At 49.7% G+C, this 25,173-nt stretch overlaps 1 protein-coding gene across 3 annotated transcripts in view; it reads right to left on the bottom strand.

The window, feature by feature from the left end:
- card9 (caspase recruitment domain family, member 9) overlaps positions 1-25,129 on the bottom strand; it is a 39,782-nt gene extending 14,653 nt beyond the window's left edge. Inside the window, exons 1-6 of one of the 3 annotated variants that reach the window (XM_068012069.1) lie at positions 21,641-25,129; positions 19,756-19,974; positions 16,999-17,136; positions 9,991-10,316; positions 6,065-6,244; positions 1,737-1,844 (exon numbers count right to left, since the gene is read on the bottom strand). In XM_068012069.1, the coding sequence (XP_067868170.1) occupies positions 1,737-1,844; positions 6,065-6,244; positions 9,991-10,316; positions 16,999-17,136; positions 19,756-19,974; positions 21,641-21,779 (1,110 nt within the window). In that variant the 5' untranslated portion in view covers positions 21,780-25,129. The remainder of the gene's footprint in view (positions 1-1,736; positions 1,845-6,064; positions 6,245-9,990; positions 10,317-16,998; positions 17,137-19,755; positions 19,975-21,640) is intronic. The other 2 variants (XM_068012071.1, XM_068012068.1) reach the window with 2 other exon arrangements.
- Positions 25,130-25,173: the final 44 nt, after the last annotated feature.

The raw sequence follows: 25,173 nt of genomic DNA, 5'->3' as shown, positions 1-25,173 counted from the left end.
GGGAGAGTTGTCGGCCTGTTGGAGATTACAGAGATAGGGATAGTTGTAGGCCTGGAGGAGATTACAGAGATAGGGAGAGTTGTAGGCCTGGAGGAGATTACAGAGATAGGGAGAGTTGTAGGCCTGGAGGAGATTACAGAGATAGGGAGAGTTGTAGGCCTGGAGGAGATTACAGAGATAGGGAGAGTTGTCAGCCTGTTGGAGATTACAGATAGGGATAGTTGTAGGCCTGGAGGAGATTACAGAGATAGGGAGAGTTGTAGGCCTGGAGGCGATTACAGAGATAGGGAGAGTTGTAGGCCTGGAGGAGATTACAGAGATAGGGAGAGTTGTAGGCCTGGAGGCGATTACAGAGATAGGGAGAGTTGTAGGCCTGGAGGCGATTACAGAGATAGGGAGAGTTGTAGGCCTGGAGGAGATTACAGAGATAGGGAGAGTTGTAGGCCTGGAGGCGATTACAGAGATAGGGAGAGTTGTAGGCCTGGAGGAGATTACAGAGATAGGGAGAGTTGTAGGCCTGGAGGAGATTACAGAGATAGGGAGAGTTGTAGGCCTGGGAGGAGATTAAAGAGATAGGGATAGTTGTAGGCCTGGAGGAGATTAAAGAGATAGGGAGGCCAAAGAGGGATTTAAATACAAGGATAAAAATGTTCATTTTGAGATGTTGCTGGATAAGGAGACAGTTTAAGTCAGTGAGCACAAGGGTGATGGGTAGACAGGACTTGAACTAACGTCACTGACAGTGTTTTGGATGAATCTAGTTTCCAGAGGGTGGAAGATGGGAGGTTGGCCAGGAGTGCCTTGGAATAGTCAAGTCTGGAGGGAACAAAGGCACTGATGAGGGTTAAGGTGGAAATAGTGATGGAGAGGATGTGGATTTGGAAGCTCAGATCAGGGTCAAAGGTTGTGAGCAGTGTGCTTGGGCACCAGACAGTGGCCAGGGAGAGAGATTCAGTCAGTGGCTTGGGTACGAATATTGCAGAATAGTCCGAAGACAATGCTTCAAACTTCCCAAGGTTTAACTGGTGGAAATTGTAGCCCAGCAAAGAATGTGTGTGGGACAATCAATCTGTGAACACGGAGGGAGCAGAGGGGACGGATGAGACAGTGGAGATGTGGAGCTGGGTGTCGTCAGTGTAAATGTGGAACCTGACCACTAAGTCCATGGATGTATGGTTCATGCAGCATCTGGCTAGTTTGGCCCAGGCCCGAGATTTAAGCAAAAACCCAGCTGCTCCCACAATGACTATCCATTAGGCTATTGCACTGAGTATGTTCTATTACAGAAATACGTTTTTTATCAAACTGAAGTGTTCAGTGGGGTCTCTGCGTTGGGTGAATGGTCTTCTCAATGGAGAATTAATTTCCAAATACTGGAACCTTCAGTGCTTTAAACTCTGCCCAAAGATTGCATTAACCTGAATGCATGATACAAGTATAGCCCTGCCTCAGGGGGTCAAGAGGTCCAGGGATTTGAGCCTGTAATCTAGGCTGTCATTCCCAGAGCAGTCCTGAGGGAAGGAAACCTGCCATCCTTACCCAGTCTGGGATTATATGTGACTCCAGTCCCACACCAACATGGTTGACTGTTAACTGACAACAGTTGTATCAAATCCACTAATAGCAGTTCAAGATGGCAGCTCACCCTCAGGGCAACTAGAGGTGGGCGGTAAATGCCAGCCTTGCCAGTGATGCTCGCATCCTGAGAATGAATAATGTAAAAGATAATTGTCTACCTTATCCCTTAGCTCTTCGGCGTTCCGAAGTTCTTTGCGTAGATTGTAAATGCTGTTGACAAGTTCTTGGTGCTCCTCAAGGGCTGTTCTCCGATCATCTTCCAGAATCTGAATGTACATTTTATTTTTATCAACTTTGTCAACCTTTAGTTTGTGCGACAATCAAATAAGCGCAGATTAGATCTATGAGTAGCACAGTTTGTTCCTGCCTCTTAGTTACAATGTACAGGTTAAGTGGGTCTATATGGTGTGAATTATATAGCAACTGATTATATGGAGGTACAGTGGAACCTGTATAAATGGACAATCCCAAAAGATGGAGACTTATTGAGAAACTCAAATAACCGACATGGTAAAATATACAACTGGCGCTCTCAAACCACGATGCAACAAATAATTTTTGCAACTTTAAATTCATTAAATTGACAGGTTTCATTCAGTCTGTTGCAATGCTGCTGTCTGGAACTTTCACCAAGTCAGAGTCACTGGCCCTTCCTCTTGCAGCTTGCTTCCTTTATGCCCCCAAATTCCCGTGAGGTCAGTGTTTGTCGGTCAGCCTGAGGCAGCAGTGGGTTTGGTGTGAGTAACAGCCTCTGTGGAATGGAGTGCTCTTTACCCAGTGTGCACAGCGGCAGAGAAATCACTATCTCTAGGGTTGAATTCTCACAAGCTCTTGCCCCATTGTACTGAAATGTTTTATGGTACATACAATGACCATTTTGAAAATTAGGACGACTAAATAGAAAAAGAACAGCTCATGCCAGTCCTCAGGGTATCTGTAATCTGCATCAGAAAACAGGTTGCTGTTTCCTCCAGTAATTTCTCCCAGAGTGAGAGGCTCTCCATCACATATCATTAACTCCAATAATGTCACTGCCACTCTATACTTAAAATAGATTTCAGAGGTTCAGCAGGTAATGATCCCACTCGGTGTGTCTCTGAGAAATAGGAGACCAGGAACGCTCCATTCCTGGTCAGTTTTGAGCTTAACTGGGACAGGAATTGAGATCCCACTAATTACAGGGAGCAGAAATCAACTAGATTCTTCTCCAGTGGCTCCTGCTGTGGACTGAAAACAGCAACATGAAGGTAAATCAGTGCCAGATCAGTGGGAGGCATTCAAGGAAGAGATCATGAGTGTTCAGAGCAAGTAGGTTTCCTTAAAGAAAAAGGGTGGGACTAACAAATCCAGAGCCCCCTGGATGTCAAGGGGCTTAAAGGAGAGGATAAAGGAAAAAAAGGGAAGCTTATGACAGATACCGAGGGATAAATGCAGCAGAAAACCTAGAGGAGTATAAAAAGTCTAGGGGTGAAACTAAAAAGGAAATTAGGAAAGCAAAGAGAGGGCATGAAAAAATATTGGCAAGTAAAACCCAGGGAAACTCAAAGATTTTTTATAAATACATAAAGAGCAAGAGGATAACTGAAGAAAGGGTAGGGCCTATTAGGGACCATAAGGGTAACCAGTGTGTGAAGGCAGAGGACGTGGGTATAGTCCTTAATGAATACTCTGCCTTTTTCACAAAAGAGAGGGACGAGACAGACATTCCAACAGGGAGGAGGAGTGTGAAACATTAAATGAAATTAACATGGAGAGAGAGGAAGTATTAAGGGGTTTAACATCTATGAAAGTGGATAAATCCCCAGGTCCGGATAAAATGTATCCTAGGCTGTTAAGGGAAGCAAGAGAAGAAATAGTGGAGGCTCTGACCATCGTTTTCCAATCCTCTCTGACTACTGACATGGTGTCAGAGGACTGGAGGACAGCTAACATTGTACCATTGTTTAAAAGGGGAGGAAGGGATAGACTGAGTAATTACAGGCCAGTCAGCCTAACCTCGATGGTGGGAAAATTATTGGAAAAGATTCTGAGTACAGGATAAATCTTCATTTAGAAAGACACAGATTAATCAAAGACAGCACGGATTTGTTAAGGGAAGGTCGTGTCTGACTAAAGGTGATTGACATTTTTGAGGGAGTAATAAGGAATGTCAATGAGGGCAGTACATTTGATGTAGTCTATATGGATTTTAGTAAGGTTTTTAAATAAGATCCCACATGGCAGACTGGTGACAAAAGTAAAAGCCCATGGGATCCAAGGCAAAGTGAAAAGTTGGATCCAAAATTAGCTCAGACACAGGAAGCAAAGAGTAATGGTCGATGGGTGCTTTTGTGACTGGAAGACTGTTTTCAGTGGGGGTTCCACAGGGCTCAGTACTCGGTCCCTTGCTTTTTGTGGTATCTTTTAAAGATTTGGATTTTAATGTAGGGAGTAGATTAAGAAGTTTGCAGATGATACAAAAATTGGCCGTGTGGTTGATAATGAAGAAGAAAGCTGTAGACTGCAGAAAAGATATCAATGGACCAGTCAGGTGGGCGGAACAGTGGCAAATGGAGTACAATCCGGAGAAGTGTGAGGTAATGCAATTGGGGAAGCCTAACAAGGCAAAGGAATACACAAGAAATGGTAGGATACTGAGAGAGGGGCGGCACAGTGGCGCATTGGTTAGCACCGCAGCCTCACAGCTCCAGTGACCCGGGTTCAATTCTGGGTACTGCCTGTGTGGAATTTGCAAGTTCTCCCTGTGTCTGCGTGGGTTTCCTCCGGGTGCTCCGGTTTCCTCCCACAAGCCAAAGACTTGCAGGTTGATAGGTAAATTGGCCATTATAAATTGACCCTAGTATAGGTAGGTGGTAGGGGAATATAGGAACATGTGAGGATGTGGTAGGAATATGGGATTAGTGTCGGATTAGTATAAATGGGTGGTTAATGGTCGGCACAGACTCGGTGGGCCGAAGGGCCTGTTTCAGTGCTGTATCTCTAAATCTAAAAAAAATCTAAAGTGTAGAGGAACAGAGGGACCTTGGAGCGCATCAGATCCCTGAACGTGACTGGACAGGTAGCTAAGGTGGTCAAGGCGGCAAATGGGATACCTGCCTTTATTAGCCGAGGCCTAGAATATAAGAGCTGGGAGATTATGCTGGAACTGTATAAAACACTAGTTAGGCCACAGCTGGAGTACTGCGTAGAGTTCTGGTCACCACACTATAGAAAAGATGTGATTGCACTAGAGAGGGTACAGAGGAAATTTATGAGGATGTTGCCTGTACTGGAGAATATTAGTTATGAGGACAGATTGGATAGGCTGGGGTTTTTTTCTCTGGAACAGAGGAGACTGAGGGGAGATTTAATTGAAGTGTATAAAATTATGAAGGGTCTAGACAGAGTGGATAGGAAAGCCCTATTCCCCTTGGTTGAGGGGTCCTTAACGGGGGGGCATAAATTTAGGGTAAGATGGAGGAGGGTTAGAGGAGATTTAAGGGGAAATCTTTTTACTCAGAGGTTGGCGGGGGTAGAGACAGAAACCCTCATAACATTTAAAAAGTACTTGGATATGCATTTGAAATGCCGTAACGTACAAGGCTACGGACTGAGAGCTGGAAAGTGGGATTAGGCTGGATGGTTCCTTGTGGCTGGTGCAGACACGATGGGCCGAATGGCCTCCATCCATTTCTGTAAATTTCTGTGATTCTATAAGTGGATCTTGGGCAAGAGCAGGACTGGGTTTAACTGCAATGGCCTCTGCATTTCACAGTCACTTTCTAGACTCACACAACAACTATTTGCATTTATGTAGCCCCTTAGAAAAAGCAAAAGGTTCCAAGGTGCAGAAACAGGGGTGTAATCACACAACATTCAACACCATGCCACATAAGGAGATAATAAGGCAGGCGGCCAAAAGGTTGGTCAAGGAGGTCAGTTTTAAGGAGCGTCTTAGAGGAGAAGAGAGAATTGGAGAGGTTTTGGGAGGGAATTCCAGAGCTTAGGGCCCAGACAGCTGAAGGCATAGCCACCAATGAAGAAGTGATTAAAACTGGGGATGCACAGGAGGCCGGAATTGGAGGAGCGCAGAGATCCTGGAGGGTTGTGGGGTTTGAGGAGATTACAGAGATAGGGAGGGGTCGAGGCCATGGAAGGATTTGAAAACAGGGATGAGAATGTTAAAATCAAGATGTTGCTGGACTGGGAGTCAGTGTCAGTCAGCGAGCACAGGGGGTGGTGGGTGAACGAGACTTGGTGCGAGTTAGGACATGGGCAGCAGAGTTTCGGATGATCTCAAGTTTATGGAGGTAGAAGGTGGGGGGAGGGGAGGCATCAGCCAGGGGTCTGGAGGTAACAAAGGGATAAATGGAGGTAATGAGAAGGCTGTGTTAGGAAAGGTTACTAAGTGTTGCTCCTGCACATGGAAGTATATGTCACAGATCAGCACAGAGTCAGGGGAACAGTAATGCAAGATAAATCCTTTCTCACCCCAGGTGACAATTACCTTCATTGGAGAGATCAGCTCCTGAATTTTTGCCTTGAGCAAATCATTTTCCCGCTGGATCTCCCAGATCAGCTCCTGCTTTGGTCTTTGCTCCATGGCATGTTTGAGTTTCATGGTGTGTGTACGTTCCACCTTACAGCCCTCCTCCGCAAGCATTAGACTGTGCTTCAACTTCTCAATCTGTAGCAATGTTTACAATTCTCAGTTCATAGTTCACACAATGGTCAGGTCCATTGGGATTGTGTACAGTGGGAGCGAATGGGAAGGGTCTGATCCATTGGGATTGTGTACAATGGGAGCGAATAGTAAAGGTTTGATCCATTGGGATTGTGTACAGTGGGAGTGAATGGGAAGGGTCTGATCCATTGGGATTGTGTACAGTGGGAGCGAATAGGAAGGGTCTGATCCATTGGGATTGTGTACAGTGGGAGCGAATGGGATGGGTATGATCCATTGGGATTGTGTACAATGGGAGCGAATAGTAAAGGTTTGATCCATTGGGATTGTGTACAGTGGGAGTGAATGGGAAGGGTCTGATCCATTGGGATTGTGTACAGTGGGAGCGAATAGGAAGGGTCTGATCCATTGGGATTGTGTACAGTGGGAGCGAATGGGAAGGGTCTGATCCATTGGGATTGTGTAGTGGGAGCGAATGGGAAGGGTCTGATCCATTGGGATTGTGTACAGTGGGAGCGAATGGGAAGGGTCTGATCCATTGGGATTGTGTATAATGGGAGCGAATGGTAAAGGTTTGATCCATTGGGATTGTGTACAATGGGAGTGAATGGGAAGGGTCTGATCCATTGGGATTGTGTACAGTGGGAGCGAATGGGAAGGGTCTGATCCATTGGGATTGTGTACAATGGGAGCGAATGGTAAAGGTTTGATCCATTGGGATTGTGTACAATGGGAGTGAATGGGAAGGGTCTGATCCATTGGGATTGTGTACAGTGGGAGCGAATGGGAAGGGTCTGATCCATTGGGATTGTGTACAGTGGGAGCGAATGGGAAGGGTCTGATCCATTGGGATTGTGTACAGTGGGAGCGAATGGGAAGGGTCTGATCCATTGGGATTGTGTACAGTGGGAGCGAATGGGAAGGGTCTGATCCATTGGGATTGTGTACAGTGGGAGCGAATAGGAAGGGTCTGATCCATTGGGATTGTGTACAGTGGGAGCGAATAGGAAGGGTCTGATCCATTGGGATTGTGTACAGTGGGAGCGAATGGGAAGGGTCTGATCCATTGGGATTGTGTACAGTGGGAGCGAATGGGAAGGGTCTGATCCATTGGGATTGTGTAGTGGGAGCGAATGGGAAGGGTCTGATCCATTGGGATTGTGTACAGTGGGAGCGAATGGGAAGGGTCTGATCCATTGGGATTGTGTACAGTGGGAGCGAATGGGAAGGGTCTGATCCATTGGGATTGTGTACAGTGGGAGTGAATGGGAAGGGTCTGATCCATTGGGATTGTGTACAGTGGGAGTGAATGGGAAGGGTCTGATCCATTGGGATTGTGTACAGTGGGAGCGAATGGTAAAGGTCTGATCCATTGGGATTGTGCACAGTGGGAGCGAATGGGAAGGGTCTGATCCATTGGGATTGTGTACAGTGGGAGCGAATGGTAAAGGTTTGATCCATTGGGATTGTGTACAGTGGGAGTGAATGGGAAGGGTCTGATCCATTGGGATTGTGTACAATGGGAGTGAATGGGAAGGGTCTGATCCATTGGGATTGTGTACAGTGGGAGCGAATGGGAAGGGTCTGATCCATTGGGATTGTGTACAATGGGAGTGAATGGGAAGGGTCTGATCCATTGGGATTGTGTACAGTGGGAGTGAATGGGAAGGGTCTGATCCATTGGGATTGTGTACAGTGGGAGCGAATGGTAAAGGTTTGATCCATTGGGATTGTGTACAGTGGGAGTGAATGGGAAGGGTCTGATCCATTGGGATTGTGTACAGTGAGAGCGAATGGGAAGGGTCTGATCCATTGGGATTGTGTACAGTGGGAGCGAATGGGAAGGGTCTGATCCATTGGGATTGTGTAGAATGGGAGTGAATGGGAAGGGTCTGATCCATTGGGATTGTGTACAGTGGGAGCGAATGGGAAGGGTCTGATCCATTGGGATTGTGTACAATGGGAGTGAATGGGAAGGGTTTGATCCATTGGGATTGTGTACAATGGAAGTGAATGGGAAGGGTTTGATCCATTGGGATTGTGTACAATGGGAGTGAATGGGAAGGGTCTGATCCATTGGGATTGTGTAGAATGGGAGTGAATGGGAAGGGTCTGATCCATTGGGATTGTGTACAGTGGGAGCGAATGGGAAGGGTCAGATCCATTGGGATTGTGTACAGTGGGAGCGAATGGGAAGGGTCTGATCCATTGGGATTGTGTACAATGGGAGTGAATGGGAAGGGTTTGATCCATTGGGATTGTGTACAATGGAAGTGAATGGGAAGGGTTTGATCCATTGGGATTGTGTACAATGGGAGTGAATGGGAAGGGTTTGATCCATTGGGATTGTGTACAGTGGGAGCGAATGGGAAGGGTCTGATCCATTGGGATTGTGTACAATGGGAGTGAATGGGAAGGGGTTTGATCCATTGGGATTGTGTACAATGGGAGTGAATGGGAAGGGGTTTGATCCATTGGGATTGTGTACAGTGGGAGCGAATGGGAAGGGTTTGATCCATTGGGATTGTGTACAATGGAAGTGAATGGGAAGGGTTTGATCCATTGGGATTGTGTACAGTGGGAGCGAATGGGAAGGGTCTGATCCATTGGGATTGTGTACAATGGGAGTGAATGGGAAGGGTATGATCCATTGGGATTGTGTACAGTGGGAGCGAATGGGAAGGGTTTGATCCATTGGGATTGTGTACAATGGGAGTGAATGGGAAGGGTCTGATCCATTGGGATTGTGTACAATGGGAGTGAATGGGAACGGTCTGATCCATTGGGATTGTGTACAATGGGAGCGAATGGGAAGGGTTTGATCCATTGGGATTGTGTACAATGGGAGTGAATGGGAAGGGTCTGATCCATTGGGATTGTGTACAGTGGGAGTGAATGGGAAGGGGTTTGATCCATTGGGATTGTGTACAGTGGGAGTGAATGGGAAGGGGTTTGATCCATTGGGATTGTGTACAATGGGAGTGAATGGGAAGGGTCTGATCCATTGGGATTGTGTACAGTGGGAGTGAATGGGAAGGGTCTGATCCATTGGGATTGTGTACAGTGGGAGTGAATGGGAAGGGGTTTGATCCATTGGGATTGTGTACAATGGGAGTGAATGGGAAGGGGTTTGATCCATTGGGATTGTGTATAATGGGAGTGAATGGGAATTTGAGGACCCAAGTCCAAGGTTCACAAATACAAAGTAAAATACTGCGGGTGCTGGAAATCTGAAATAAAAACTGAAAGTGTTGGAAATACTCAGCAGGTCTGGCAGCATCTGTGAAGAGAGAAGCAGAGTTAACATTTCTGGTCAATAACCTTTCAACAGACCTGAAACATTAACTCGGTTTCTCTCTTCACAGATGCTGCCAGACCTGCTGAGTATTTCCAGCACTTTCTGCTATATTTCAAAGTTCATGAGGCTGTATCAAGATTAGGGATTAGAAAGTTAGAAAATGTTCTTCCGAGCACAGAATAATCTACACATGCATGACAGTCCCAGAGAAGAGGAGATGATTAAAGATCAAACACTTTACAAGGATCTTGATCGATGTTTGTTGAGGCGACAGGTTGTGGATCCGAGTTTATATGCAACAGAGAAAGCAGCAAGAATCTGATGTTCTTAAAGTAAATGAACAGGTATGAGGTGGGTACGGCAGGGGTGGGGGTGCGGAATCCATGGGAACACTGGAAGGAGGGGAATTAATGGGAAGTACTCACACTCTCTCATTCAAGCTGCAACCCACCTCCAGCTGCAGATCCCTGTTCTTCATCAGTGCTGCGTTCTTCTGCTCACTTTGCATTGCAAAGTCCTTCGCCCACTTGTAATTCTCCTCCTTGCAGCTCTTCAGCTCCTCACTGTAAATGTTTCGTTCTTCCCTCATCTTCCAGGAATGTTCCTGGTGTTTCTGCAGCTCATTGACTTTGACCTGTAACTGCTTGATGTGGTCGTCCTTCTTCGCCAGCTCGATGGTCAGCTTTTGAACCTGCCTGTTGCTCTGGATCACTGCCTGTTGCTGCTTCTGTACCTCGGCCATCAGGAGCTGGGTCAGGCTCGATTCTCCTCCAGCATCTGAGCAAACACACACAGTCTATCATTAATCTGCCAACCAACGCAACTGTCTGGAAGATCAACCATCTTCCCTTCTGTTTTTGCAGGTCCTCAGTGGGACCCGAGACCAGACTGAGGAGAGCGATTTCAGATCTCTCTGCAACCTTCCTCAAAATTCACTTGCTTTGCTTGTGAATATATAGAATGAGTGTAATGGGATATTCCTCTACAGGAGGCAGCACATTAATCTCAACTGACATCAATGCAAATCAAAAGAACTCGTGACTTCCACGACCTCAGGACATCCCAAAGTACCTTTCAGCCAATAAAATACTTTTTTGAAGTGTAGTCACTGTTATAATCTAGGAAACACAGCAGCCAAGTTGTGCACAGCAGGATCCCACAATCAGCAATGAATTAAATGCGGCTGGTTGTCGGATAAATATTCGCCAGGAAACCAGGGGCGACTCCCCTTTTCTTCATTATGGATTAAGGATTGTTTAACGGGCAGAAAACAGAGAGTAGGAATAAACGGGTCATTCTTGCATTGACAGGCTGTGACTAGTGGGGTACCGCAGGGATCAGTGCTTGGGCCCCAGCTGTTCACAATATATATCAATGATTTGGATGTGGGGACCAAATGTAATATTTCCAAGTTCGCAGAAGACACAAAACTAGGTGGGAATGTGTGTTGTGAGGAAGATGCAAAGCGGCTTCAAGGGGATTTGGACAGACTTAGTGAGTGGGCAAGAACATGGCAGATGGAATATAATGTGGAAAAATGAGAGGTTATCCATTTTGGTAGGAGGAACAGATGTGCAGAGTATTTCTTAAATGGTAAGAAATCAGAAAGTGTAGATTTACAAAGGGACCTGGGTGTCCCTGTCAATAAGTCACTGAAAGCTAACATACAGGTGCAACAAGCAATTACATATGACCATACGAATTAGAAGCAGGAGTAGGCCACTCGGCCCTTCGAGCCTACTCCGCCATTCAACAAGTCCATGGCTGATCTGATTGCGACCTCAACTCCACATTCCCGCCGACCCTCAATAACCTTCAACCCCCTTACTTATCAAGAATCTATCTACCGCTGTCTTAAAAATATTCAAAGACTCTGTTTCCACTGCCTTTTGAGGAAGAGAATTCCAAAGACTCACGACCCTCTGAAAGAAAAAATTTCTCTTCATCTCTGTCTGAAATGGGCGACCCCTTATTTTTAAACAGTGACCCCTAGTTCGAGATTCTCCCACAAGGGGAAACATCCTTTCCACATCCACCCTGTCAAGACCCCTCAGGATCTTTTATGTTTCAATCAAGTTGCCTCTTACTCTTTTAAATTCCAGTGGATACAAGACTAGCCTATCCAATCTTTCCTCATAAGACAGCCCGCCCATTCCAGGTATGTCTAGTAAAATTTCTCTGTACTGCCTCCAACGCAATTACATCCTTCCTCAAATAAGGAGACCAGTACTGTACACAGTACTCTAGGTGTGGTCTCATCAATGTCCTGTATTGTTGAAGCATAACCTCCCTACTTTTATATTCAATTCCCTTCGTGATAAACGATGACACTCTATTAGCTTTCCTAATTACGTGCTGTACCTGCATAATAACCTTTTGCGAATTCGAAAGGCTAATGGTATGTCAGCCTTTATTGCAAGAGGATTTGAGTACAGGAGTAGTGAAGTCTTGCTTCAATTGTATAGAACTTTGGTTAGACCGCACCTGGAGGACTGTGTGCAGTTTTGGTCCCCTTACCTTAGGAAGGATATTATTGTCATAGAGGGAGGGCAACGAAGATTCACCAGACTTGTTCCCGGGATGGTGGGACTGCCCTATGAAGAGAGATTGGGGAAACTGGGCCTGTATTCTCTAGAGTTTTGAAGAATGAGAGGTGATCTCATTGAAACCTACAAAACACTTGAAGGAATAGACAGGGTAGATGCAGCTAAGATGTTTCCCCTGGTTGGGGAGTCCAGAACCAGGGGACACAATTTCCAAACAAGGGGGAAGTCACTTAGGACAGAGATGAGAAGAAATTTCTTTACTCAGAGGGTTGTGAATCTTTGGAATTCTCTACCCCAGAGGGCTGTGGAAGCTCAGTCATTGGGTATGTTTAAAGCAGAGATTGACAGATTTCCAAATACAAATGACATAAAGGGATATGAGGATAGTGTGGGAAAAAGGCATGATCGAATTGAATGGCGGAGCAAGCTTGATGGGCTGAATGGCCTACTCCTGCTCCTATGTTCCAATAGTGCCATGGAATCTTCTCCAACAGTGCGGCGCTCACTCAGTACTGACCCTCCAACAGAGCAGCGCTCCCTCAGTACTGACCCTTCAACAGTGCGGCGCTCCCTCAGTACTGACCCTTCAACAGTGCGGCGCTCCCTCGGTACTGACCCTTCAACAGTGCGGCACTCCCTCGGTACTGACCCTCTGACTGTGTGGCGCTCCCTCGGTACTGACCCTCCGACAGTGCGGCGCTCCCTCGGTACTGACCCTCCGACAGTGCGGCGCTCCCTCGGTACTGACCCTCCGACAGTGCGGCGCTCCCTCGGTACTGACCCTCCGACAGTGCGGCGCTCCCTCGGTACTGACCCTCCGACAGTGCGGCGCTCCCTCGGTACTGACCCTCCGACAGTGCGGCGCTCCCTCGGTACTGACCCTCCGACAGTGCGGCGCTCCCTCGGTACTGACCCTCCGACAGTGCGGCGCTCCCTCAGTACTGACCCTCCGACAGTGCGGCGCTCCCTCAGTACTGACCCTCCGACAGTGCGGCGCTCCCTCAGTACTGACCCTCCGACAGTGCGGCGCTCCCTCAGTACTGACCCTCCGACAGTGCGGCGCTCCCTCAGTACTGACCCTCCGACAGTGCGGCGCTCCCTCAGTACTGACCCTCCGACAGTGCGGCGCTCCCTCAGTACTGACCCTCCGACAGAGAGGCGCTCCCTCAGTACTGACCCTCCGACAGTGCGGCGCTCCCTCAGTACTGACCCTCCGACAGTGCGGCGCTCCCTCAGTACTGACCCTCCGACAGTGCGGCGCTCCCTCAGTACTGACCCTCCGACAGTGCGGCGCTCCCTCAGTACTGACCCTCCGACAGTGCGGCGCTCCCTCAGTACTGACCCTCCGACAGTGCGGCGCTCCCTCAGTACTGACCCTCCGACAGTGCGGCGCTCCCTCAGTACTGACCCTCCGACAGTGCGGCGCTCCCTCAGTACTGACCCTCCGACAGTGCGGCGCTCCCTCAGTACTGACCCTCCGACAGTGCGGCGCTCCCTCAGTACTGACCCTCCGACAGTGCGGTGCTCCCTCAGTACTGACCCTCCGACAGTGCGGCGCTCCCTCAGTACTGACCCTCCGACAGTGCGGCGCTCCCTCAGTACTGACCCTCCGACAGTGCGGCGCTCCCTCAGTACTGACCCTCCGACAGTGCGGCGCTCCCTCAGTACTGACCCTCCGACAGTGCGGCGCTCCCTCAGTACTGACCCTCCGACAGTGCGGCGCTCCCTCAGTACTGACCCTCCGACAGTGCGGCGCTCCCTCAGTACTGACCCTCCGACAGTGCGGCGCTCCCTCAGTACTGACCCTCCGACAGTGCGGCGCTCCCTCAGTACTGACCCTCCGACAGTGCGGCGCTCCCTCAGTACTGACCCTCCGACAGTGCGGCGCTCCCTCAGTACTGACCCTCCGACAGTGCGGCGCTCCCTCAGTACTGACCCTCCGACAGTGCGGCGCTCCCTCAGTACTGACCCTCCGACAGTGCGGCGCTCCCTCAGTACTGACCCTCCGACAGTGCGGCGCTCCCTCAGTACTGACCCTCCGACAGTGCGGCGCTCCCTCAGTACTGACCCTCCGACAGTGCGGCGCTCCCTCAGTACTGACCCTCCGACAGTGCGGCGCTCCCTCAGTACTGACCCTCCGACAGTGCGGCGCTCCCTCAGTACTGACCCTCCGACAGTGCGGCGCTCCCTCAGTACTGACCCTCCGACAGTGCGGCGCCATCTCAGTACTGACCCTCCGACAGTGCGGCGCTCCCTCAGTACTGACCCTCCGACAGTGCGGCGCTCCCTCGGTACTGACCCTCCGACAGTGCGGCGCTCCCTCAGTACTGACCCGCCGACTGTGCGGCGCACCCTCGGTACTGACCCTCCGACAGTGCGGCGCTCCCTCAGTACTGACCCTCCGACAGTGCGGCGCTCCCTCAGTACTGACCCTCCGACAGTGCGGCGCTCCCTCAGTACTGACCCTCCGACAGTGCGGCGCTCCCTCAGTACTGACCCTCCGACAGTGCGGCGCTCCCTCAGTACTGACCCTCCGACAGTGCAGCGCTCCCTCAGTACTGACCCTCCGACAGTGCAGCGCTCCCTCAGTACTGACCCTCCGACAGTGCGGGGCTCCCTCAGTACTGACCCTCCGACAGTGCAGCGCTCACTCAGTACTGACCCTCCGACAGTGCGGCACTCCCTCAGTACTGACCCTCCGACAGTGCGGCGCTCCCTCAGTACTGACCCTCCGACAGTGCAGCGCTCCCTCAGTACTGACCCTCCGACAGTGCAGCGCTCCCTCAGTACTGACCCTCCGACAGTGCGGCACTCCCTCAGTACTGACCCTTCAACAGTGCGGCGCTCCCTCAGTACTGACCCTTCAACAGTGCAGCGCTCCCTCAGTACTGACCCTCCGACAGTGCAGCACTCCCTCAGTACTGACCCTCCAACAGTGCAGCACTCCCTCAGTACTGACCCTCCGACAGTGCAGCACTCCCTCAGTACTGACCCTCCGACAGTGCAGCACTCCCTCAGTACTGACCCTCCGACAGTGCAGCACTCCCTCAGTACTGACCCTCCGACAGTGCAGCACTCCCTCAGTACTGACCCTCCGACAGTGCAGCACTCCCTCAGTACTGACCCTCCGACAGTGCAGCACTCCCTCAGTACTGACCCTCCGACAGTGCAGCACTCCCTCAGTACTGACCCTCCGACAGTGCAGCGCTCCCTCAGTACTGACCCTTCAACAGTGCAGCACTCCCTCAGTACTGACCCTTCAACAGTGCAGCACTCCCTCAGTACTGACCCTCCGACAGTGCGGTGCTCCCTCAGTACTGTCAATAGGAGCCTCGCCTTGGACTCTGGGCTCATGTCTCTGGTGTGGGCGTTAAACCGATGAGCCTTAGAGTCAAGTGAGTGCTACCCACAGTGCTACGCCTGACTGAATAATCCCACTTTCCAGCCGCTAGCCGTTGGCAGCGATCGGAGATACGAGTCCTGTCTGGCTTAAATTTATTTCCATCCGTATCCCGGGTTTTGCCCAGGTGCACGATTCACCCCCACCTCAGCTCACTGAAACAGAACAGCCTGTTCTCAGCTCTTACAGACTGAGGCAGTTCAGTGGAATGGTGTCATTCCCTCGCCTCCAGCCATCCTCTTTCTTTCTCCACCTCCAGTCCTGACTGGCCACCATAGTCCAAGGAAACCAAATGGACAGACAGCCAAGAATTGGCTCTCGGGGGTTCCTTCCCCAGTTGGGGTGATGGTGGGGGGGGGGTAGGGGGAGGGCGGATGTGGGGAATGGGTACAGGTGTGATGCCCCCCATGGTCGATTCACCAGAGGGGAACTGCTCCCTGAATCACATAATAATGAACAGCAAATCACAGACCGCCGTTCACTGCCACATAAGCTGGCAAAAGCATCCCTTGGCTTTCCGTGCACCGACAATATCCTTGCTTTTATATTAGTGCCTTTAAGATGGTAAAACATTCCAAGGTATTTTACAGGGGCGTTATCAAACAAAATTTGACACCGAGTCAGATAAGGAGATATTAGGGCAGATGAACAAAAGATTGGTCAACGAGGTCGGTTTTAAGAAGCATCTTAAAGGAGGAGAGAGAGGTGGAGAGGTTTACGGAGGGAATTCCAGAGCTTAGGGCCCAGGCAGCTGAAGGCACGGCCACCAATGGTGGAGTGATTAAAATCGGGGAGGAGCAAGAAGCTAGAATTGGAGGAGGTTACAGAGATCTCGGAGGGTTGTGGGGCTGGAGGAGGTTACAGAGATCTCGGAGGGTTGTGGGGCTGGAGGAGGTTACAGAGATCTCGGAGGGTTGTGGGGCTGGAGGAGGTTACAGAGATCTCGGAGGGTTGTGGGGCTGGAGGAGGTTACAGAGATCTCGGAGGGTTGTGGGGCTGGAGGAGGTTACAGAGATCTCGGAGGGTTGTGGGGCTGGAGGAGGTTACAGAGATCTCTGTGGGTGGTGGGGCTGGAGGAGGTTACAGAGATCTCTGAGGGTTGTGGGGCTGGAGGAGTTTACAGAGATCTCTGAGGGTTGTGGGGCTGGAGGAGTTTACAGAGATCTCTGAGGGTTGTGGGGCTGGAGGAGGTTACAGAGATCTCTGAGGGTTGTGGGGCTGGAGGAGTTTACAGAGATCTCGGACGGTTATGGGGCTGGAGGAGGTTACCGAGATAGGGAGGGGGCGAGGCCATGGAGGGATTTGAAAACAAGATTAAAATTTTATAATTGAGGTGTTGCCGGACTGGGAGTCAGTGTAGGTCAGCGAGCACAGAGGGTGATGGGTGAACAGGACTTGGTGCGAGTTAGGACATGGGCAGCAGAGTTTTGGATGAGCTGATGTTTACGGAGGATGTGAAATGGGGACACCTGTCAGGAGAGTTAGATAACTAGACGAGAAGGTTCTATCTTACCAAGGATGACGGAGAATGTGCGAGTGGGGTCCTGTCCTGTTATCCTCCTGTAAAGCTCAGGATAGTACAGCTCCAAGCTCTCCAGGAAAGCAATGTAACCCTTGCTGCCCGTTCGCTGGAGAATGTCAAGCAGCATGCCTGCAAATGCAACCAGGATAACAATCAGTATTCACATGCAGTGCTCGCTCTGCACCTCAACCTTGATGTCGAAGACAGTGCAGTGCTCCCTCTGTACTGACCCTCCGACAGTGCAGCGCTCCCTCTGGACTGACCCTCCGACAGTGCAGCGCTCCCTCCGTACCTACCCACCGACAGTGCAGCGCTCCCTCGGTACTGACCCTCCGACAGTGCTGCGCTCCCTCGGTACTGACCCTCCGACAGTGCTGCGCTCCCTCGGTACTGACCCTCCGACAGATTTTTTTTATTCATTCATGGGATGTGGGTGTTGCTGGCCAGGCCAGCATTTATTGCCCATTCCTAATAGCCCTTGAGAAGTTGGTGGTGAGCTGCCTTCTTGAACCGCTGCAGTCCATGTGGGGTCGGTACACCCACAGTGCTGTTAGGAAGGGAGTTCCAGGAATTTGACCCAGCGACAGTGAAGGAACGGCGATATAGTTCCAAGTCAGGATGGTGTGTGACTTGGAGGGGAACTTGCAGGTGGTGGTGTTCCCATGTATTTGCTGCCCTTGTCCTTCTAGTTGGTAGAGGTCGCGGGTTTGGAAGGTGCTGTCTAAGGAGCCTTGGTGCATTGCTGCAGTGCATCTTGTAGATGGTACACACTGCTGCCACTGTGCATCGGTGGTGGAGGGAGTGAATGTTTGTAGATGGGGTGCCAATCAAGTGGGCTGCTTTGTCCTGGATGGTGTCGAGCTTCTTGAGTGTTGTTGGAGCTGCACCCATCCAGGCAAGTGGAGAGTATTCCATCACACTCCTGACTTGTCCTTTGAAGATGGTGGACAGGCTTTGGGGAGTCAGGAGGTGAGTTACTCGGCACAGGATTCCTAGCCTCTGATATAAAAGCAAAATACTGCGGATGCTGGAAATCTGAAACAAAAACAAGAAATGCTGGATTCACTCAGCAGGTCTGGCAGCATCTGTGGAAAGAGAAGCAGAGTTAACGTTTCGGGTCAGTGACCCTTCTTCGGAACCCTGACCTGCTCTTGTAGCCACGGTATTTATATGGCTACTCCAGTTCAGTTTCTGGTCAATGGTAACCTCTAGGATGTTGATAGTGGGGGAATTCAGCGATGGTAATGCCGTTGAATGTCAAGGGGAGATGGTTAGATTCTCTCTTGTTGGAGATGGTCATTGCCTGGCACTTGTGTGGACTGAATGTTACTTGCCACTTATCAGCCCAAGCCTGGATATTGTCCAGGTCTTGCTGCATTTCTACATGGACTGCTTCAGTATTTGAGGAGTCACGAATGGTGCTGAACATTGTGCAATCATCAGCGAACATCCCCACTTCTGACCTTATGATTGAAGGAAGGTCATTGATGAAGCAGCTGAAGATGGTTGGGCCTAGGACACTACCCTGAGGAACTCCTGCAGTGATGTCCTGGAGCTCAGATGATTGACCTCCAACAACCACAACCATCTTCCTTTGCGCTAGGTGTGACTCAACCAGCGGAGGGCTTTCCCCCCGATTCCCATTGACTCCGGTTTTGCTAGGGCTCCTTGATGTCAAGGGCAGTCACTCTCACCTCACCTCTTGAGTTCAGCCCTTTTGTCCATGTTTGAACCAAGGCTGTAATGAGGTCAGGAGCTGAGTGGCCCTTGCGGAAGCCAAACTGAGCGTCACTCTCTCAGTACTGACTCTCTAACAGTGCAGCATTCCCTCAGTACTGACCCTCCAACAGTGCAGCACTCCCTCAGTACTGACCCTCTGACAGTGCAGCACTCCCTCAGTACTGACCCACCAACAATGCAGCACTCCCTCTGGTTTGTGGGACAGGCTCTTATAGAAACTGAATTTTACACAACATCCGGTCTTCACTGGGCCAATGTGCCTGTGCTGGCTCTTTGAAAGAACTGTTTAATTTAATTTCACACTCGAGCTTCCCGAAAGCCTCTAAATGAACCCTCTTCAAGTACATGTCCAATTGCCTTTTGAAAATTTCTCTGGAATCTGCTTCTACCACCCTTTCAGGTTGTGTGTTACAGATCATAACAACCCTGTGTGTGAAGACATTTCTCCCATTTCCATTCTGATTCTTTTGCCAATTATTTAAAATCTACGATCTCTGGTTACTGACCTACTTGCAGAGGAAACAGTTTCTCCTTACTTGTTCTATCAAAACCCTTCTTAATTTTGAACACCTCAATATTTGAACCATCTCCCCTTAACCTGCTCTAAGGAGAATAATCCCAGCTTCTCCAGCCTCTCCCTGTAACTGAAATCCCTCATCCCTGTCAACATTCTAGTAAATCTCCTCCGCACCCTCTCCAAGTCCTTGATATTCTTCCTAAAGTGTGGAGCGCGGAATTGGACACAATTCTCCAGCCAGGGCCTAACCAGTGATTTGTAAAGCTTCCGTATCAGTTCTTTGTCATCAAATTTATTGCTCCTTTTACAGAGCTGAGTATCCCGCAGGCTTCCTAAACTTCTTTACCAACTTGTCCTACCAACTTCAAGGATTTGTGAATATGCAGCCCCAAGTTGCTCTGTTCCTGCAGCTTCCATCAAAATACAACCATTTCGATTATTCTGCCTCTCAAAGTTCCTTCTCCTATACTCGTTCCTCTCGGAGCACCCACCTACTTTCCGTCGTCGTGTGACAAGATTTGGGTCATTGAAGATCTGCTCCTCATCATCATGAGTGAGGACTCTGCATTGTCGAAGGTAGGGAGTGATCGTGCACGGCTCGATCACTGAAGTTAGTTTCGCTCGGTAATTATCCAGGTTATTCCACAATTCATCAGCGTCTGTATCACTCTGATCTGACATTGTGGCTGCAGTCCCTGGGAACAGATTCTCTGTAAACACAGTAAGAGCAAAGTAACTCCAAAATAAAAATGGTGCTGGCAAAACTTTACTGTAAAAGCTGCTCCACAATCCCACAACCGAGCGTCCTGTCTTACAGCATCTCCACCGATATTAATCCAGCTCCTTCACACTGACATTCAGAGTCCGCACCCCAGTGAGAGTCAGCCCCTGTGGGACCAGTATCCCAGTGAGAGTCAGCCTGCGAGGAATCCACACCCCAGTGACAGTCAGCCAGCGAGGAACGCACACCCCAGTGAGAGTCAGCTCGCGAGGAACCCACACCCCAGTGAGAGTCAGCCAGCGAGGAACGCACACCCCAGTGAGAGTCAGCCCGCGAGGAACGCACACCCCAGTGAGAGTCAGCCCGCGAGGAACCCACACCCCAGTGAGAGTCAGCCCGCGAGGAACCCGCACCCCAGTGAGTGTTAGCCCGTGAGGAACCCACACCCCAGTGAGAGTCAGCAGGTGTGGCACCCGCACCCCAGTGACAGTCAGCCCGCGAGGAACCCGCACCCCAGTGAGAGTCAGCCTGCGAGGAACCCGCACCCCAGTGAGAGTCAGCCTGCGAGGAACCCGCACCCCAGTGAGAGTCAGCCCCTGTGGGACCAGTATCCCAGTGAGAGTCAGCCCGCGAGGAACCCGCACCCCAGTGAGAGTCAGCCTGCGAGGAACCCGCACCCCAGTGAGAGTCAGCCCACGAGGAACCCACACCCCAGTGAGAGTCAGCCCGCGAGGAACCCACACCCCAGTGAGAGTCAGCCCGCGAGGAACCCACACCCCAGTGAGAGTCAGCCTGCGAGGAACCCACACCCCAGTGAGAGTCAGCCCCTGTGGGACCAGTATCCCAGTGAGAGTCAGCCCACGAGGAACCCACACCCCAGTGAGAGTCAGCCCACGAGGAACCCACACCCCAGTGAGAGTCAGCCCGCGAGGAACCCACACCCCAGTGAGAGTCAGCCCGCGAGGAACCCACACCCCAGTGAGAGTCAGCCTGCGAGGAACCCACACCCCAGTGAGAGTCAGCCTGCGAGGAACCCACACCCCAGTGAGAGTCAGCCTGCGAGGAACCCACACCCCAGTGAGAGTCAGCCTGCGAGGAACCCACACCCCAGTGAGAGTCAGCCTGCGAGGAACCCACACCCCAGTGAGAGTCAGCCTGCGAGGAACCCACACCCCAGTGAGAGTCAGCCCACGAGGAACCCACACCTCAGTGAGAGTCAGCCTGCGAGGAACCCACACCCCAGTGAGAGTCAGCCCACGTGGCACCCGCAACCCAGTGAGAGTCAGTGTGTGGGGAAACTATACTCTACATATTCGAAGGTCCAAAAGCTTCAGCAATGTAGGGAGGCCAAATTGATTTTGCCATGACCTCTCGACTCATCTCCCTCCCCACAACAAACCCCCGCACGACCCACACCTCTCGGAAAAGAGCTGGCGTAACATGCTCTTCAGTGAGGTTTACGATGCTGTCTGTGTTCTATTTTTTGCTTTGGATCATAAATGATTACTTTTCAAAAAATAAAACACACTCGCTCTCTTCACCACCCCCCGCACTTCGGGTCAGTGTCTTGGAACCTGGGCTCGGCAGCAATCTCTCACACTTCAAGCTAGCTTACAGAGGGAGAGGTTTTAGCAATAACTACAGAAGATGCTTACCTTCTCTGCAGATTCCCCCTTTGCTTCGAACAGAGAGACTGAGCGGCAGCAAACTCCTGAAAGAGGAAGCTTCAATGAATTGAGAGCTGGAACAATGTGGGTGGGGACACCTCAGAGTTGTGACACCACTTATCACCATTTACTGTCACTTGACTGCGTTCCAATCATACAGAAGAGGAGGAGGCCATTCGGCCCTTCGTACCTGTGCTGTCTCTCTGAAAGCGCTATCCTTATAAAATAATCATTTCAACATAAATGAGGGTATAATAGTGTTGAGCTTATGTTACTGGACTAGTAATCCCAGGTATTAAAGTGAATTAAAATCCTGAATATCTGGAAATAAAAAGCAGCCTCGAGTAAAACTGACCACACAGCTCATCAGATTGTCATAATCTTGCGAGCATGCTACATTTATATGTATGGCAGGTCTCAAATTACTCTGATACTGTATCTCATTTATAATGGAATTTGCATTTTGAACAAATTCAGATTGACTGCTGCCAACTTATCATGAGGGATCCTGTTCCACAGCTTATCCACTCACTCATTGAAATATTGTTTCTGCAAATTAGTTTTGAATTTCCGTCCCCCACAAGCGCAGGACCTTCAACTGTCTGAACAAGGTGAGACAGGTAAAACCTGTCCTGGGAGTGTTTGATGGGACAGTGTAGAGGGAGCTCTACTCTATCTAACCCCGTGCTGTACCTGTCCTGGGAGTGTTTGATGGGGACAGTGTCGAGGGAGCTTTACTCTGTATCTAACCCCCGTGCTGTACCTGTCCTGGGATGTTTGATGAGGACAGTGTCGAGGGAGCTTTACTCTGTATCTAACCCCCGTGCTGTACCTGTCCTGGGAGTGTTTGATGAGGACAGTGTAGAAGGAGCTTTACTCTGTATCTAACCCCGTGCTGTACCTGTCCTGGGAGTGTTTGATGGGGACACTGTTGAGGGAGCTTTACTCTGTATCTAACCCCCGTGCTGTACCTGTCCTGGGAGTGTTTCATGAGGACAGTGTAGAGGGAGCTTTACTCTGTATCTAACCCCGTGCTGTACCTGTCCTGGGAGTGTTTGATGAGGACAGTGTAGAGGGAGCTTTGAAACAAAAACAAGAAATGCTGGAATCACTCAGCAGGTCTGGCAGCATCTGTGGAAAGAGAAGCAGAGTTAACGTTTCGGGTCAGTGACCCTTCTTCGGAACTGACAAATATTAGAAAAGTCACAGATTATAAACAAGTGAGGTGGAGGTTGGGCAAGAGATAACAAAGGAGAAGGTGCAGATCGGACCAGGACACATAGCTGACCAAAAGGTCACGGAGCAAAGGCAAACAATATGTTAATGGTGTGTTGAAAGACAAAGCATTAGTACAGATTAGGTGTGAATATACTGAATATTGATCAGCAAGTGCAAACCTGAAGAAAAACAACCTGAAAAAAACAGTGGGTAAGCAAACTGAACAAACTAAGATGAAATGAAATAAATGCAAAAAAAGATTGTAAAAAATGTAAAAAGGAATGTAAAAAAAAAGGGAAGAAAAAATAACTAAAAATGAAAGTAAAATGGGGGGCTGTCATGCTCTGAAATTATTGAACTCAATGTTCAGTCCGGCAGGCTGTAGTGTGCCTAATCGGTAGATGAGATGCTGTTCCTCGAGCTTGCGTTGATGTTCACTGGAACACTGAAAACAAGAAATGCTTTACTCTGTATCTAACCCCCGTGCTGTACCTGTCCTGGGAGTGTTTGATGGGGACAGTGTAGAGGGAGCTTTACTCTGTATCTAACCCCCGTGCTGTACCTGTCCTGGGAGTGTTTGATGGGGACAGTGTAGAGGGAGCTTTACTCTGTATCTAACCGACTGCCCCTTTGCAATGTTTGTTATACTTTTTTTGCAGTCATAAGCTATTGAGGGTGGTTGTTAAGATCGCAGATAATGAGGACATCACTTCTAGTTCTCCATTTCCAGATTATTTTTCTAGATTTAACCACATGGTATGTTTCATCTTAACCCTTTGATCACTGAATTCATTAGCTTTTTAAAAGATGTATCTGATGCAAATGTGAGCTTGCTACAAACAGTCAGGATATTGAGCTGTTGCAAAGGCAGCGGTCGGAGGCTAGGAAGGAGAAAGAGAAATCTGGAATAGATTGCATCAAATAAAACACCCACCGCGTGGGAGGTAGGGGATGTGCCTTGACTGTAGTGCTCAGACCTCCTGCCAGGTATGATACGCTGCTGACACACTGACACACACACACATGAGAACGCTCATTTGCTGGGGTGTTGGAGGATAGGCTACATCAAAGGAACTCGGGGAGGAGGTGCAAAATGACTTCATTCCTGGGTGTTCCAGAATTATTTTTTTGAAAATTCATTCTCAGGACATGAGCACCACAGGCAAAGCTGGCCTTTACAGTCCATCCCTAATTGTACTCGAGAAAGTAGTGGTGAGCCACCTTTTTGAACCACTGCATGTGGTGATCCATAGCACTGTTAGGTACTCCAGGATTTTGACCCAGTGATGAAGGAATGATGATATATTTCCAAGTCAGTTTGATGGGTGACGTGAAGGGAAACTTGGGAGGAAGTGGTATTCTCATGCACTTGCTGCCCTTGTCTTACTCGGTAATAGAACACACAGGTTTGAGAGTTACTGCCACTGTGTGCTGGTGGCAGAGGGAGTGAATGTTGAAGGTGGTGGATGGGGTGCCAATCAAGCGGGCTGCTTTATTGTGGATGATGTCGAGCTTCTTGAGTGTTGTTGGAGCTGCACCCATCCAAGCAAGTGCAGAGTATTCCATCACACTCCTGACTTGTAGATGGTGGACAGGCTTTGGGGAGTCAGGAGGTGAGTTACTCGCCGCAGAATTCCCAGCCTCTAACCTGCTCTTGTAGCCATGGCATTTTTGCAGCTGGTTCAGTTGGATTGCTGCAAATGGGCCTCCAAACAGGAGGGTCAGTTTCTCATTAGAGGAAGTGGTAGATTCAGTGAAATTATCTCTTTCGCGCTACTTAAAGAGGAACTTATTCTGACAGCCAAGTTAGTGGTCAGGGTCCTAGAAATATCCTGAGCCCTGGAGGCTGCCTGGGAGGGTGGGGAAGGGATGAGATTGGGCTAATGGTAGAAAAGGAAAACAAAAGCTAGAGTTCCTGGTCATGAACAGTCCTCAACATCCTGCTGAAAAGTGTATGCAGCTGGAATTCAAACAGGGTTGAGCTGCCCTGTGACTCTGTCAAATAACAGGCTGCATTCACTGTCTGAACCTGCACATAAAGAATGTCTTCCTTGGTTGGATGCTGGAGGGGCAGCTGGCACTCGCACTGTAGGAACAGGAAGGAGGGACGCAGAGCACCATTGATTCTCAGCAGCGAAGTGTTAGAGCTACTCTCCCTTCCCAAGGATCGTGGCCTCCTGAAAACTCCACTCCTGGAAGACGATCACAGTCCTGCTCTTCAAATGTGATACCACTGTAAGTGGGGTCTGGTGCCCTGTGTTAATTCCTCTCACTCAGGGTTTCCAAGGAGACAGTATCCGTCT

Source organism: Heterodontus francisci, chromosome 32, assembly GCF_036365525.1.
Source record: "Heterodontus francisci isolate sHetFra1 chromosome 32, sHetFra1.hap1, whole genome shotgun sequence".
NCBI classification, from domain to species: Eukaryota; Metazoa; Chordata; class Chondrichthyes; order Heterodontiformes; family Heterodontidae; genus Heterodontus; species Heterodontus francisci.
The sequence above is the reverse complement of the archived record's forward strand: the minus strand, read 5'-3'. Positions and strand labels throughout refer to the sequence as shown.